Source organism: Echinops telfairi, unplaced genomic scaffold, assembly GCF_000313985.2.
Source record: "Echinops telfairi isolate 266 unplaced genomic scaffold, ASM31398v2 ScPeMD7_7458;HRSCAF=8496, whole genome shotgun sequence".
In the NCBI taxonomy this organism is placed as follows: domain Eukaryota; kingdom Metazoa; phylum Chordata; class Mammalia; order Afrosoricida; family Tenrecidae; genus Echinops; species Echinops telfairi.
Window position 1 is genome coordinate 14482693 of NW_022111358.1, and position 16000 is coordinate 14498692.

A 16000-nucleotide genomic window follows, 5' to 3' on the forward strand; every position below is an offset into this window, starting at 1 on the left:
CGTTTATGAAAGTGATTTCACTTTTATGAGAGGCTTTCAAAAAGTTTGTGGGAAAAATTCTATTATCTTTTTATTCCATTTTCCCACAAACTTTTTAAGCCATTTCTGACATCCCCATTACTAAAAATGTTTCTTATAGTTGTCATACTGGAGAAAATTTCTCTACCAATTCTTAAATTCTGTAGATACAAATAAATTCACAGCATGGACTTTTAGTAGTAAATTGAGATGCTGCCCAAGACTACTATAAACTTGATTATGATTGTTAATGTTACAAAAATTATGAAGTATCATAAAGCAAGGTGATCTACCTATCAGACCAGGCCCCAAAGGTACCCAGTAACTTAGGTATCACATCTCATGATTTGGTCCATAAACAGTTAATTTGTCAGGGGTCAGGGGGACTGACAGATAAGAATGCCAACCAAATAATATAGTATTAAATGTATTTAATGAGAGATTTTGTTTCTAAAGTACAACAGACTAACTAAGATAGTGTTAGTATAGAAGCAAGTCTTGGTCACATCCTATACAGACCTTTTTCTTGACACAAGGTAAAAGGGAAAGTTCAATTCTGGTCAATTTAATATTTCACTAGAATCCATCCAATAAAGCTTGTACTGAAATAATCTCAAGAATACATTTGGATATTCTTTCTTTATGAAAGAAAATAGCAGTCATGCTTCAATAAGACATCATAGGCACTTATAATGGCATATATTTCAGATTCTCCAAGATACTGGGCATGTGCAAGATAAATGAAACAGTGATGGATTTTTTCCACAAACTTGGGGAAGCTCCCTCACATATACATGGACCTTCCTTAACTGACCAGGGAAATGCAATCTCCTGGAGGTAGTTTCCAAAATGCCAGACAAGAATACTATTTTAAAGGCTTTCAATGTAAAATAAGTGTTGACAATGTATTCTGCACTCCGCTAAAGGACATTTTACTAAAGGGAGATAGATACCAAGATCTTCGATCAGTGTGATGACTCGTTACTGGATTTTTAATACTACCAAACTCAAAAGTTCTTATTTTTTTCATCCTTTTGTTAGTCTAGACATTTAGTTGAAGACATTTCGATTATGACATCAGGTATGTCCCAACAAGTCACGCTTTCCTCTCATTTCTGTGACTGAGCTGATCTGATTTGTAACATTTTGATTCTTCTAAATCTCCATGAGAATTCTTCAATGTAACCTCTAGTTAATGAGTAAAGTTGTACCAAATTTGCTGAAAAAAATTAAAGATCTCAGAATTCAGAAACATTTAAGATTTGAGGAAAAGAAAATTCAAATAATTGTATTTATTGTTCAGTTACTTTTGACAGTCCTGTCTCTACCCACGTGACATTTGCCTATTTTAGTTCTTTGAAATTTTTGTCATTCCTTTCTTAGTAATAAGACCCAACTTTTCTGATAATTAAGGATAAGTAAAAATATTTTAAAACTCAGCAGGGATGAACAATCTGGAGGAGAAAACAACGGGACCGACAGTTCCGGGGGCACATGGGAGAGAGGGAGGTGGGGGGAAAGGAAGTGTGGTGTTAACAAACCCAGGGACAAGGGAACAACATGTGATCCAAATTGGTGGGAGGTGGGTGTGGGAGACCTGGTAGGGCAGGATCAAGGGTAATGTAACAAAGAGGAATTGCTGAAACCCTGGTGGGGACTGAGCATGATAGTGGGACAGGAGGAAAGTCAAGGAACGAGAGGAAAGAGCTGGGAGGCAAAGGGCATTTATAGAGGTCTAGATAAAGACATGTACATATGCAAATATATTTATATATGAGGATGGGGAAATAGATCTATGTGCCTATATTTATAGCTTTAGTATTAAGGTAGCAGAAGGACATTGGGCCTCCACTCAAGTACTTCCTCAATGCAAGAATACTTCATTAAATTGGCATTCTATGATGCTCACCTTCTGGACGCAACCGCTGGAGACAAAGTGGATGAATAAGTAATGTGAATAAAGTTGATGGTGCCTGGCTATCAAAAGATATAGCGTCTGGGGTCTTAAAAGCTTGAAGGTAAACAAGCTGCCATCAAGCTCAGCAGCAACAAAGCCCACATGGAAGACACACACCAGCCTATGCAAACACGAGGTGTCAAAGGGATCAGGTATAAGGCATCATCAGAACAAAAAATCTTACCATAGTGAATGATGGGGGGAGTGCGGAGTGGAGACCCAAAACCCATTAGTAGGCCACTGGAGATCCCCTTGCAGAGGGGTCTCGGGGAGGAGATGAGCCAGTCAGGCTGCGATGTAGCAACGATGAAAAATACAACTTTCCTCTGGTTCCTAAATGCTTCGTCCCCGCCCCCACTATCATGATCTGAAGCTAGACCAGAGGATGTACACTGGTGCAGACAGGAACTGGAAACGGAATCCAGGGCAGATGAGCCCTACAGGACCAGTGGTGAGAGTGGCGATACTGGGAGGGTAGCGGGAGAGTGGGCTGGAAAGGGGGAACCGATTACAAGGAACTATATGTGACCTCCTCCCTGGGGGACAAACAACAGAAAAGTGAAGGGAGATGTAGGACAGGGCAAGATATGACAAAATAATTTATGAATTATCAAGGGCTCAGGAGGGAGGGGGAAAATGAGGACCTAATGCCAGGGGCTTAAGTGGTGAGAAAATGTTTTGAGAATGATGAGGACAATAAATGTACAAATGTGCTTTACACAATTGATGTAAGTATGGATTGTGATAAGAGTTGTATGAGCCCCTAATAAAACGATTAAAAAAATAAAGTGAGGGATTTTACAACTCTTTGGGGGGAAAAATGATGAGGCCAACGAATGTACAAATGTGCTTTACACAATAGGTGAGTTGTGATAAGAGTTGTATGAGCCCCCAATATAAGGATTAAAAAAATAACTCAGCAGGATATTATTCGGTGGCCCCAAACTTTCATTTAGAATTCACATGTTGTTTGTTTTAAAAAAATGGATTTCCTGGGTCCTGTACCAGTGTATCTGGACATACTGAATCAGTCCCTAGTGTAGGGCAGACACCTGTATTTTTAAGATAACTTCTCCGGATAAGGAATGGGTTGACCCTGCGGGGAACCTCTGCAAGATCTAACAGTAGGTTCAATTTAGTATTCCTGTCATATAGTGCAATGGAGCTTCCAAAAAAATTCCCTTTCTATTTTCCCAGGAACGTCTCAAAGCGCCCCTCTTATGCAAGTGTAAAACCTCAGTGCTGTTGATTTGACTCAGAGTAAGCCTATAGTCTTTTAAGAGTTGTGTTGGATTTGAAGTACTCATTTGGGAGTTCACTAAATTTAACAGTTTCCTAGGTCAAATTATGTCTTCATGATTTCACCCCTTGCAATTCAAAACATGGATTTATGTAGTTCAGCCTCAAAATGTTTGTATCCTCCAAGAACACTTTCAAATGCCTGGTTCCAGGGGGATTTGAGAAGCAGAACATCTATATATTTGAGAAACACTAAAAACAAAATTGTAAGTGAGCAAAACTTATTATTTTCATAGAGTTATGGTGTAGCTGCCAGCAAGAGACAGTGTTCAGATGTGGATGACATTTGCTCAATCTGTCAAGCTGAGTTTCAGAAACCAGTTCTTCTCATTTGTCAGGTAATTATATTTTCACGGAACCTAGATAAAGCATTTCTTCTCCATGACTCAGAAGTCACATTCATGTTAGTTATAAAGAAAAAACAAATAGTGTTTAGTGGAAGGTAGCATTCAAGAGTCATACGAGCATAGTTTCTTACTCATGATTAGGGGTTTGGTAGATTGGGTAAACCTTGTGCCTTGTTGATGGCTTTTATGCAGAGAGATGTATGAAGGGGGGGGGGATTCATCTGGCAAATTTAATACCAAAGTGATTAGAAGGCAGACTAATTTTTAAAAAGTGGATGGTAGTCTTTTAGAATAAACCAACATTTGTCATTGTATTTTATAAGGCTTTTTATTTTTTTAAGGCTTTTTCTTATACTTTGCCAGTCATTTTACATTTTAAATGACTATTAAAGTGTTATAATAACTTTAAGTATTATCATATCGAGGTCATCTTGTATTTTATTTAAAATGGTTAAATAAATATTCCTATAAATAGAGTCAAAAGAACACTTAGTGGTTCTAACCTGCTTTGTAACAAACTTACTTTCAGCTCTCGAGTATGATTATCTGTAGTGTGATGAATTTAAGATGTTTATGAAGTGTAAAATCTAGTACTTAATTCCCTTGCAGCATATATTTTGTGAAGAATGCATTACCTTATGGTTTAACAGAGAAAAAACATGTCCACTGTGCAGAACTGTAATTTCAGACCATATCAACAAATGGAAAGATGGAGCTACTTCTTCACACCTTCAAATATATTAAGTCTTATAAACTATTAAGGCCACAGAATAGTTTCATCTGGATACAGTGACTATTGGTAAAGGCATTAGAAAGGGTTTTCACAACTAAAAGAAAATATTTCCAAATATTTTCAGACTGTTATGATTTAAATGCATAGTCCAGTTTAGCAGAATGAGTGAATGCACCTCGTGCTCTCAAAAATATATAAGTAATGTTCAATCTAACATGTATCTAGCATTTCTTTTAGCCTAATTATTGGACAGGTGATTGCAGTGTTAAAATGTAAATATATTTTCTTCTTAATGTAACCAAAACAGCAATTGACTAACTAGAACTTGGGTTTAGAGGAACTCAGGTATTCTTTCCTGACATTATTTTCAAAATAGACTATTTTTTCATACTATTTTTTAGATGAACCTTACCTGAAACGAGAATTTTCTTTAACATTGACTTTTATAATTCTCATTCTCAAAACTGCTTAAAATTTTCATAAAATTGTTCATTTAAATGGAAGTTCTAAGGGCTGTATTTTACTGGTAATAATCAGATTTCCTAAATGAAGATTGATTTACTGAGGATATGTTTTTAAATATTGTATTATTCTCTATTGTATAAGCAATCAGTGACAATAAAAGATTTAAATGTACACACGCATTCTGTTCTTAGCTGTGACATTCATATTATTTATTTACAGCTGTGGGCGATAGGGTCACTGAGGCAGCATCAACTCGATGGCAGTGGGTTTGGTTTTTATCCATATTATCCATATTCTCAATGGAGCCCCGGTAGCACAGTAGTAAAGCACTTGGCTGCTAACTTCAAGTTCAGCAGTTCAAAGCCACCCCGTATTCATGGGAGAAAGATGTGGCCGTCTGCTTCCATAAAAATCTAGTTTTGTAAACTCTACGGGACAGTTCTGAGTTGTAATGAATCAGAATTGACATAAAAGCAATAGGTTTGGTGTTTATTTTTAGAATTACTGTATTAAACACACTAAAAAGAGGTTCTGCTCTCTTCTGTAGTGCTGGTTTACCTCCCACACCTAGTTTCTTAATACACTTGAGGCTGACTGTGGACAGTGATTTTTTTTTTAAAACAACATTCACATAGGAACTGTAAAAGGGAAACTATAAAGCTATGCAGTCCACTAGCAAGACTGATGAACTCTACTTCTGCCTTTGTATTTCTTCTCTTCAAACAAAAGGAAATATAGACTAAAAAATTTCATGAATTCATATCATGCCCTCTCAAAGATTATTTTACCAGCACTAAGAAAATACTATATTTTATAAAAGGGTAAAGTCTAGGGGAACTTCTGTACAGAAATAACTTTTGGAAGGGTGATGCTTACCAGATGTTGCTTACAATTTGGCGGCACATACAAATCCAATAATATAGTTGAAAATGTTGATTGCCATTAGAAATCATCTCAGTACTTTTATGTGAAATTATGTAAAATTTTCATGTGACTTTTAAAGCAACAATTTCAAGTCTATTTTTGCACAACTATCCAAATTCAATATATAAAATCAATACTACGCTCTTTACTATGGTCATTTTTCACATTTTTTAGTAACATTAGATATGAGAACTTAGCTGCATTTGGTATATTAAAAAAAAAGTTACTTACATGCACCTGATGTGTATATTTTCTTCCTATCTTAGGATAATTAAAAAAAATCACTATTTTATGTTCATTCAAATTTGTATTTAATTTCTATTTACATTCAGTCAATCCAAAATCAAATAATACATTGAACTAAATACAAGATGAAAAGCAGAAAAAGCGTTACCCTCATAGCACTCCTGATAAGGCAGCTGAAGAATTTATTTACTCTGATGCAAAGCCAACTTGAAATAGAAAAAAATTAAGTTTTAAAAGAGCAAACACAAACATAGACAAACCCATCTTTCAGATTGTACTCCAGATAATCTACTGAAATAACACTTGTGCTGTAGTGTTAAATTAGGAATCACACAAGAAAAGTACTGTATCAATCAGTAACAGATGTCAGATCATAAGTGATAGTATGTATTTTTCTGGTTGGTTTGTCCAGCTTGTTCATGTCTACTACTACTATGGAAAAAGGTAGATGTTTGGACATTGAGAATCAATCAGTTTCAAAATCTATTCATAAATTCAACATTTCTCAAGGGAATAATCTTAGATCTAGCCCTTAGAAAGCTAGGAACCATGACTAATTGAATATCCAAAATAGGTCCTATATTAAATATAAAATCCAAGGCTCAGTATATAATATTACATAAGATGCATTCTTGTTTATTATAATCATTTATCAGCTATAGTAAAGAATGTTGAATTTATGGAATATCATACATGCATCAGACCCCCTCCCCCCAAATTCTCTCTCAAAAATAGTATGGGAAAATCCTTGGCGGATTCAAATTAGTTAAGACCACAAAGGGGAAAAATAATTTCTAAAAATCTGATTCAAGTTCAATAATTAATACTTTACATTGTTAATCACAGCTGGTTTATAAATCCCAGTTTAATTATTCTGTAACGCTTACAAATCTTATAAAATGAAATTAGTAAACTTCATTCTCAGTGGTTATATTTTAATTAAAAAACAGCATGTATAAAATAAAAAAATATCCTGTAATAGTTGATTTTAAAGAAAATAATCAAGTGATGAAAGAAAAGCACTTAAGCTCTTTTATACACTTACCTGGAATACTCATAATGAACCCTCCTAGACTAGTCCTATTGACATCATATGTTTAAACTACGCGTGAATTTTTACAAATAAATATAGTTAGCCATATTGCATAGGTGTGTGCTTTCTGTCTGACATCAATGTGGCACTCGACATTTTCACAGTCATAGTAGGGATGTCCATTTATGGAACACAATTTCTCAATAAACTTGCCACAAGATGGAAAATTAATTCCACTTAATGAATATTGAGTTAGGAAAACTACTTGCATGGATGCTTTCTATGCAGAAAAGTTGCAGTGTTTGCCAGTATTGCTGGCAGCACTAATTATGAAAACAGTTTTAACTATAGGGTAGTTATAGCCAACCATTCACAGTGCAAATGTTTTTTGTAATAAGACGGGGATATTTTGGTGTCAAAGCATCACTGGAATTGTTCAGGCAGTCAACAACACCACAGTGAGTAAACACATTTCAAGACAACAGTTAAGACACCACAAGCCATTTACAGTCTGAAACAAAATTTGTACAAACCACCATGACGTTTTAGCTTCTGTTTTTCAGACATCACAAACTGTCGGAGAACAATGATTTTATACCTACGGTATAATTTCTGCCCTTAATCATCATTGTAGCTCCTAATTTACCAGCTACAGTTAGAAAGTCTGCAGTAGGTTGCGGCAAAAAGGGAAAGAGGAAACTTGAGAGGGTGGTTTAAAAGAATTTTTTTTCTATCTAAAGCTGAACTGTTATCAATTCTTGTTTATTGCCATAATTGAAAGTGTATTTTCAATCATTTTCCATGGGTCTGTTTTTGCTTACTGTTGACAGGATTTAATCCCATCTCACTTGAATTGCAATTTAAACAAAGCCTTGCTCTTTTCTGACTGAATTCAACATGCATAAAGAATTTTATGGCTTGGATCCTATGGCTCAAAAAGGTTTGGAGAACATAGCAAGCAGCATCTATTTAAAAAAAATTCCAGGGCTGCAAAAGATTACAAACCGACTTTACACACTTGGACTGAAGACAGTATACCAGACCAACAAAAAGGAGTGGTAGGACCCAACTGCATGATCATCTATGAAGCCAGTATGCACTGAATTTGTTTATAAAGCTCTGCAGATAGTAAACCCTTTCACCAGCTAGTCATGGAAATGCTCTCTTTAAGGCAGGAAGTATTTAAGAAAGGTAAAATCACCTTCATTTTTATTCTTTTTACCTGTAAATCACTTATGTAAATTTTGTTACAATTTCAAAAACAGAGTGTCCTGGTAACATGGTTCTTAAATTAAGCCACTAAGTTGTCTTATTCACTGTGGAAGACATTCATCAAAAGGCCATCAAATATTGTTACAATCAAAAAACATAGCCCGACTATAGGAGGAAAAAAAACCACCTTTTTTCCTTTTTAAAAAACTGTTGAGGAAAAAATATACAGAAAGTAAACTGTAAAAAAAAAAGTAAAACATAAAACCTTACTAATTTGTTATAAAGCGATCAGACAGTGTGGACCGTGGCAATGCCCTCTGCCCATGGATCTCTAGCCTCCCTCACTTTGCCTCCTGCAAGTGCATTTTCCCCTCTCTTCAGTCCTCCTTCAGTCACGGGCAGAATATATTTGGTGTCATGAACCAAATACTGGTCTAAGAACCGATGGTGATTTTATTCCCAGTGCAATACAGGCCTAGGACAAGAATGATAAGTAGGACATAAAACGTATGCCCATTCCAAGGCTTCCAGTTCAGCTTAGCACATAGCAGGTACTGCAGGTAGAAATGATTAAATAAGTTCATCTCCCCCAACCCCCCCGAACACACACCCAAGTATTACAGATAGGTATTGCAGCTGGGTTACTGAAAATAGACCCCAATTCTGTCCCAATCCCTCAAACGAGCCACAGCTGTGGTTAACAATGATTCATTTGCATTTTATTATATCACCAAGAGAAGAAACAGAAGTTGTCTGGTTTTCTTCACACCAACCAATAATTTCGCATTTTAAAGTTTGAGATGTATTCCATAATGAGCTGAATCAAAAATCTATTTGAAAAATATATATTTATATAAAAAAAAGATTCAGGTTGTTTGCACATAAAACATCAATTGATAGGTTTCTTCTGTCTTTGATTCCATGTTCCTGGAAAAAGTTTAACCAAGCTTGCATGCTAATTTGTCCTTAGTTGCAAGTATTAATAGGCAACTTCATACTTTGCCTAATGAAAAGATAACCCTTCTTCGACACAATTCGAATCCAACAGTGATTCAGAAGCAACATCCTACCCCTAATACTGTCCGTTTTGAGCCATCAGCATGAAAATCCTTGATAAGGTTGAGAAGATGTTGCTAGGAATCGATTAATTGATGTGCCTAAGAATTCCACAATACTATTTTGCTTAAGTTTTTTTCTTTTTTGCACCATTGATTGATTTTTAAAAATCCATGTTTACTTTTCCTTCTGTTCAAGATGTTCTGTATAAAGACACCGGCTCTGTAAGACTGTCATTTTCAGTCTTCTTGTTTCACCTTGTAGGGTGCTCACAAACCCCACCTTTTTTTTGCCTTAAATTCATTAGAAGCATTGCTTTGTCATAGATTCATACGCAGGTGCTCTGGCCGTTTGGAGATCATGGGAAAAGCTTGTTTTTTGTATGGCCCGGAGTGTGGCTGTCGTATTGGAAGCGGCGCTGATGCTTCTCCACTCATGGTCACATCCATCTGCTCGATTCCGCTTGTTTCCATTGGGTATTCCACGGGTGTCTGAGGATTTGCAGTGCTGGCTGACGCACCTCTTCCCCAGAAATCCCCAGGAGAAAATTTGACCGGGCTTTAAGACAAAGAAGAACTATCATTCATTTATCACAGAGATCATCTCAAGAAAGAATCATTTAGTTTTATTTTTGTGTAGGTTAACAAAAAGGCAAAAGTTGAGCCATCTCTCCTCTAGACTAACTGCTAGCATTCCTCAACTGGTCTCTTCATCTCTACATTTGCTGCCTTTAATAATCAGGTAACTACACCCTGCTTACAAGTGTCCTACTGCATTTAAAGTGTGTTCCACCCTGTGCCATTCTTCTCCTCACTCACTTCAGAAACAGTAACCAACTTTTTCTTTCCAAAAGGCAGTTTTCCCCTCCTCCCTCAGGATTTCTGCGATTGCCAGTCTTCTGTCTATAATACTATTTCTCCTGTTTTGGGGGCAGCTGGCTCTTTAGCTCCAGTCCTAAATGTTACTTCATCAAGCAGGCGTTCTCCACCACTGCTCTCGATTTTCTTTGCACTCTTTTCTACCGCACGTGGAACTACTTGCAATAGCAATGGTTTGTATGTGTGTGGATCTCTTCCTCTAAATGGTAAGCTTCATCCGAATGGGGACAATGCTTGTGTTAACTGTGGGTATAAAAAGCACACTTGCTTTAAGGAAGGCACGCTGTGGGACACTGTCAGAGACCAGTCACTTGCAGTACAAAAAGGCGTAGGTGGTATGCTTACGTCCACCAAAGAGATTATGAAAGTTATTTCATTTATATGAGGCTGTAAATTTTTTCCTTTTGTAAATTTCTTAAGTAATGCTCTTCTAGGTTTTCAAAAAAACAGACAGAATGAAAAATCTGAAATACCTGACAGGTGTTCGTGGGCTGCCAATAAATCTTCGAGGAGATCGGATTTTTGGTTCAAAGGAAAACTTTTCTTTCACACTTTCAAGTACAGATGGAGCCACATAAGTAAAACCCTGAAAGAAGGCACAGTGGGCTATAAAACAGCACTTTCTCACATACATCAAAGAAATACGGATGTTCCATCTCTGCAACACCAATACATGATCACATCAAAATGCACCAATCCGAATCCTCTTGTTCTCATCCCCACAACCTCTGATGCCCTCAAGCCTTATTTCCACACCACTTAACTTCTGGAGGCACAAACTTTAAGAAAGCAAAATTCTATTATGCTCTAGACGGCAGCAAATACAACCCCACTCACTGACAGTAGTACGAAAACAAAACAAACCCCAAAAAGCCAGGAATGTAGACTTCACATTAAAATGTTAAACACACCCGCACAAAAACCCCAAACAACCTAAAGTGAATTCTTTTAAGAGCTCTAGTGGCCTCGTGGTTAGGCGCTGGGTGGGTAACTGCAGGGCCAGCAGTTTAAAGCCACTAGCTGCTCCTCGGGAGAAAGACGGGGCTTTCTACTTTTGTAAAGAGTTAGTCTCTTATAGAAAGAAAACGTTTTGAAAATGATAACGGCAACATATATACAAATGTGCTTAACACAATGGATTGTGCTAAGAGTTAAGAGCCCCCAATAAAATTATTTTTTTTAAAAGTCAGTCTCTGAAACTCACAGGGGCAGGCAGCTCTACTCTGTCCTATAGGGTCACTATGAGTCAGCATGGCAGTGGGGTTTTTTTTAAGTAAATTCTAGAGTTTTCAGCCACATGTATATAAGCAACTAAAATGATCACCCTGGAATAGTTTCTCATAATTAAGCCAAAGTACTCTTTCTAGTTTCATACCAATGATTACACATAATATTTTCTGGATTAAGGGTCAGCATTATGAACACCATCAACTAACATAGGCAAAACCACAATCTTGTGGTTTTTTCTTTAGTTCCCCCTCTGGCCACAGTTTTCTGTTTCTTGCTGTTGAGCTACAGCTGCCGTTTCTTTTGCTCTGTATAGTCATCCTTTAACAGCCTTATCATTCCTCTTCTAATTTATTCCTCTATGAGCTGGGCATTACAATCACTATGGTCACTATGATTTATAATCAATTAAATTCAGAAAGGCCTGGGGGAAGACCTGAGGAGTGAGATGCAATGCTACAGAGTACATACACTTTGTAACCGTTTTATTTAAACCTCAGAAGGGATTTCCCCCACAGCTTCTAGTAGGCTAAGGCTACAACTATCAAGAGGACCAGGTTTTTCCTTATTCATGTTACAGGTTCCTTTAGTTCTGTACATGGTGCATTACTATAGGAATTTAAATTTTCTAAAGCCGTTATCTCCAGGAAAGTGTAATGTTACTATTTTTGCTAATCCTTAAAGAGCTCCCTCCGCCTTCCATACAAAATGCTAGCTCATACCTAATAACAAATGAATTGTTCTTAGGTTTAGTGGTTAGCCAATTTAAGTAATTATGAAAAGCCCAACAACAATTTAATTGACAATGAAAGCTTAACCATGTAACTTTTGCTACAACTTTGCATTTCTTTATAGCTAAGATGCTATCAAATTGTTACTGGGGGGGGGGAAGAGAGTTCCTGGTGGATCATCTAACTAATTGAAACTGTAATGGCCAATTGAGGTGAAAATGTCTCTGTGATAAATTTTTTAAAGTTTAAGTTCTACATCAGTAGCACACAGAGAAAAAGAGAATACAATGCCAGAATCAATGCCTTTCACGACTACTTCCCTAACTGAGCATGAGACATTGTACTAAGAGGAATACAGTGGTATTCTATCATGTACACATCAAACATAAATGAGTTTAACTACATACACATATTCCTTCATCTCTTATATAATTAAAATGAAAATTAGATTTTGAGTATATGTTTTATATTTCAGTACAATCATATTTATACAATCATTACTATTCAATGTTACTTAAAACTTTATAGTACTATAGTAACTTAAGGATAATTTTGGAATGCACAATTAATTTTTTAATTAATCATTTTCTTGGGGGCTCTTACAAGCAATCCATCAGTCAATAGTATTAAGCACACTTATACATATGTTGCCATCAACATTTCCAAAACAATTTCTTTTTACTTGAGCCCTTTTATCAGCAAGAATACACAGTTTGTGCATTCATGCGAGCTTTAGAACCTACCTCCTATCCCCATTAGCTATAATACTACTGTAAGTAGCATGAACTAAAAGTTTGATAATTAAGTTAATTAGCAATACTTCTGTGGCAAATTCAGCAAACTCAGAAGAAAAATAAACAAGGAAGAAAACATTCCATTCTCCCTAAAGGTAGTACAAAAAGAAGAGACATTGTGATACTCACATGACACATAAGCCTAGTAATATAAGCATACATGACACATGGGAGAAAGAATATACCAATCTGATATAAATCTGTAATTTTTGTTAATTATTATCTTGAAAACTTTTGATCTGTGAAGATAAGCTATGAATCTATATAGATATTTCTTGAGAATTTACTATCATATATGATCCAATATTTTTCAATATCAAATACTGACAAACCGGCTAAAGTTGCCTAGCAGTTAATAGCACAATTTATTGTATGGTTGTTTCAAGAATTAAAGAGTTAACAGTGAGCTCCTCTTTTCCCACTGCTATGGCTGGGCGGTAATAATTTGAGGTGCAGAGTCAAACATCATATTAAGTCAATAACTTAAGTAAAGAAGGAATCATACATTCCAAAGAATCATAAAACACCTACTCTTCTAAAATGTAGTGTTTTATTATGAAAATCAATTTTGTAGATACCAGTGATTAAGGGGATGATTTTTAAAAACAAGCAAAACACCCCAGGTTACCTATACGAACTGCAAAGGCAGCTTCTCTCATCAAGGTAAATTGATTCACACTCAGAGGGGCTGGGAACTCGGGACCATGGCCTTGGGGGACACAGAGGTCAACTGGCTAACATAGGCCACAAAGACGATATTCCACATCCTACTTTGGTGAATAGCAACTGAGGTCTTAAAAGGTTGAGTAGCCATCTCAGGTACAACTATTGATCTCTCCACGTCCAGAAGAAAGAAAAGTAAAGTTGAATAGGCATAAGAACAATTAGTCCAATGTACTAATGGAGCACGGGAACATGTCTCCATGGTTCGGAGACCAGAATAACTAGTTGGTGTCCAGCCACCATTACCGGCTGTTCTGAAATGAATAACATTAGAAGTTCTGGGATAGAGTGGGAGAAAAAGAATGGAACTCAAAGTCATTACAAGGACCAAGCATATTAGTCAAATAGAGAAAGGTAGAAACTTTGCAACTGTGGTCCTTAGCCACCCTTCTAATCTGGAAATGAACTCAATTCCATGGCTTAGATTTTAGCCACATAGGTCTATCTGGGGAACAATAACATTTGGGAAGTATGCACTCCTTACCATAATCAACCATCTGAGATCAAAAGAGAAGCATTTACCCAAGGACAAAGTTCAGAAGGGTTAGGAAAGAAGGATGAATGGGAAACACAGGAAGGAAATGAGATAAATGATAGTAGTACATTGTGGGCAATCTAATCATCGAAGCAAAATGTGAAGAAAAAAAAGAATGTGTATGAATTACAGAATGGAAAACTGACCAGTTTTACCCAATTCACAATAAAGTTTAAAAAGAGGAGTAAGACATGAATGCAACATACCAGCAGGAAGCAGGGAACCAATAAAGAGGTCTGTGGGGCCGGCCCCAATACCAACTATGTGGACACCCTTCCTCCTCCCACCAGAAGAATTCACTTCAGAGAATAGCACTGAAACCACAGCTCAGGGAGAGGGGTGTGATTGATCAGAACACACAGGAACAAACAGAGAGGGAAGGAGAGAGAATGGAACACATCCTGGGCCATGGAGTCCTGAGGACAATATTTCTGCTCAGAGCAGCCAATGCACAGAGAGGACCATAGGTTTGGGCCCACCACAAGACACAATGCCCCTCACTGACACATAGCACTACGAGGGGCAACACTGGAGACAGTGCAGAATTGTGCCCGATCTGACTCCATCACACTGGGGCGAAACACTCAGGGCATGCAACAGAGCAGCACAGAGAGCAAAACAATGAAGTCCCTGGGAAATGCCAAAAATAGACTTTGGGGACAGAGTGTAGCACCCCATCAGACTCTACTGGAAAACACTCCTAAAGGTAAAAAAAACCAGACCTGGAACTATTTATAGGCTTTTCTTTTTTTTGTCATTGACTTTTTTTGTTGTTATTTTGTTTTTTGTTAGTTTTGTCTTCCTTTGTTGTTTTGTTTGGCTTTGCCCTTTTGTTGCATTTATTAACATCTCTGCCCGTCTATCTAGGTAAGATAGGTGGGATAAACAATTCAGAGAAGAAAACAATGGGACTGACGGTTCTGTGGGGACACGGAAGAAGGGGAGGTGGAAGAAAGGAAGGGGGTGTGTGTCAAGTAACCCAGGGACAAGGGAACAAGAGTGAACTAAAATCGATGCGATGGAGAGAAGGATATAGGAAGCTGAGAGAGCTTATCAAGGCCAATGTAACAGCGAGGAATTACTGAAACCCAAATGAAGGCCAAACATGATAGTGGGACAAGAGGAAAGTAAAAAAAAATAGAGGAAAGAACTAGGAGGCAAAGGACATTTATAGAGGTCTAAAGAAAGGCATGTACATATGTAAATATATTTATTTATTTATATAACAATAGGAAAATAGGTCTATGTACTTTTATAGTTATATGTTAAGTATTAAGGTAGCTGATGGACATTGGGTCTCAACTCAAGTACTCCCTCAATGCAAGAACACTTTGTTCTAATAATCAGCACTCTGTGATGCTCACCTTCCTGACACAAATGCTGAAGACAAAATGGGTACATAAACAAATGTGGTGAAGAAAGCTGATGGGGCCGGCTATCAAAAGATAGAGCGTCTGGGGTCTTAACGGCTTGAAGATAAACAAGGGGCCATCTAGCTCGGAAGCAACAAAGCCCATAGAGAAGAAGCACACAAGCCTGGGTGAACACGAGGTGTTCAAGGGATCAGGTAGCAGACACCGAAGAACAAAAACCATCATTGTGTGATCACCTTCCCCACATAAACGCTAAAGACAAATGTGTGCATAAGTAAGTGTGGTGAAGAAGGCTGATGAGGCCCGGCTATCGAGATCTATAGCGTCTGGGGTCTGGGACTTAAAGGCTTGAAAGTAAACAAGCAGCCATCTAGTCCAGAAGCAACAAAGCCCACATGGAAGCAGCACATGAAGGGCCAAAGGGACCAGGCTTCAAGCACCAAAGGCAG

General features: G+C 37.2%; 2 protein-coding genes across 4 annotated transcripts in view; one reads left to right on the forward strand and one right to left on the reverse strand.

Annotated features, from left to right (window-relative positions):
* RNFT1 (ring finger protein, transmembrane 1) overlaps positions 1-4995 on the forward strand; it is a 12321-nt gene extending 7326 nt beyond the window's left edge. The window contains exons 7-8 of the mRNA XM_004706997.4: positions 3511-3612; positions 4231-4995. Coding sequence (XP_004707054.1) covers positions 3511-3612; positions 4231-4365 — 237 coding nt within the window. The 3' untranslated portion in view covers positions 4366-4995. The remainder of the gene's footprint in view (positions 1-3510; positions 3613-4230) is intronic.
* Positions 4996-8931: 3936 nt separating this feature from the next.
* The window catches only part of RPS6KB1 (ribosomal protein S6 kinase B1), a 39099-nt gene continuing 32030 nt past the window's right edge, over positions 8932-16000 (reverse strand). For 2 of the 3 annotated variants that reach the window (XM_004706998.2, XM_045299536.1), the window contains 2 exons: positions 10642-10754; positions 8932-9848 (listed from right to left, as the gene is read on the reverse strand). In XM_004706998.2, the coding sequence (XP_004707055.1) occupies positions 9611-9848; positions 10642-10754 (351 nt within the window). In that variant the 3' untranslated portion in view covers positions 8932-9610. Of the gene's footprint in view, positions 9867-10641; positions 10755-16000 lie in introns of all 3 variants that reach the window. The other variant, XM_045299537.1, reaches the window with a different exon arrangement.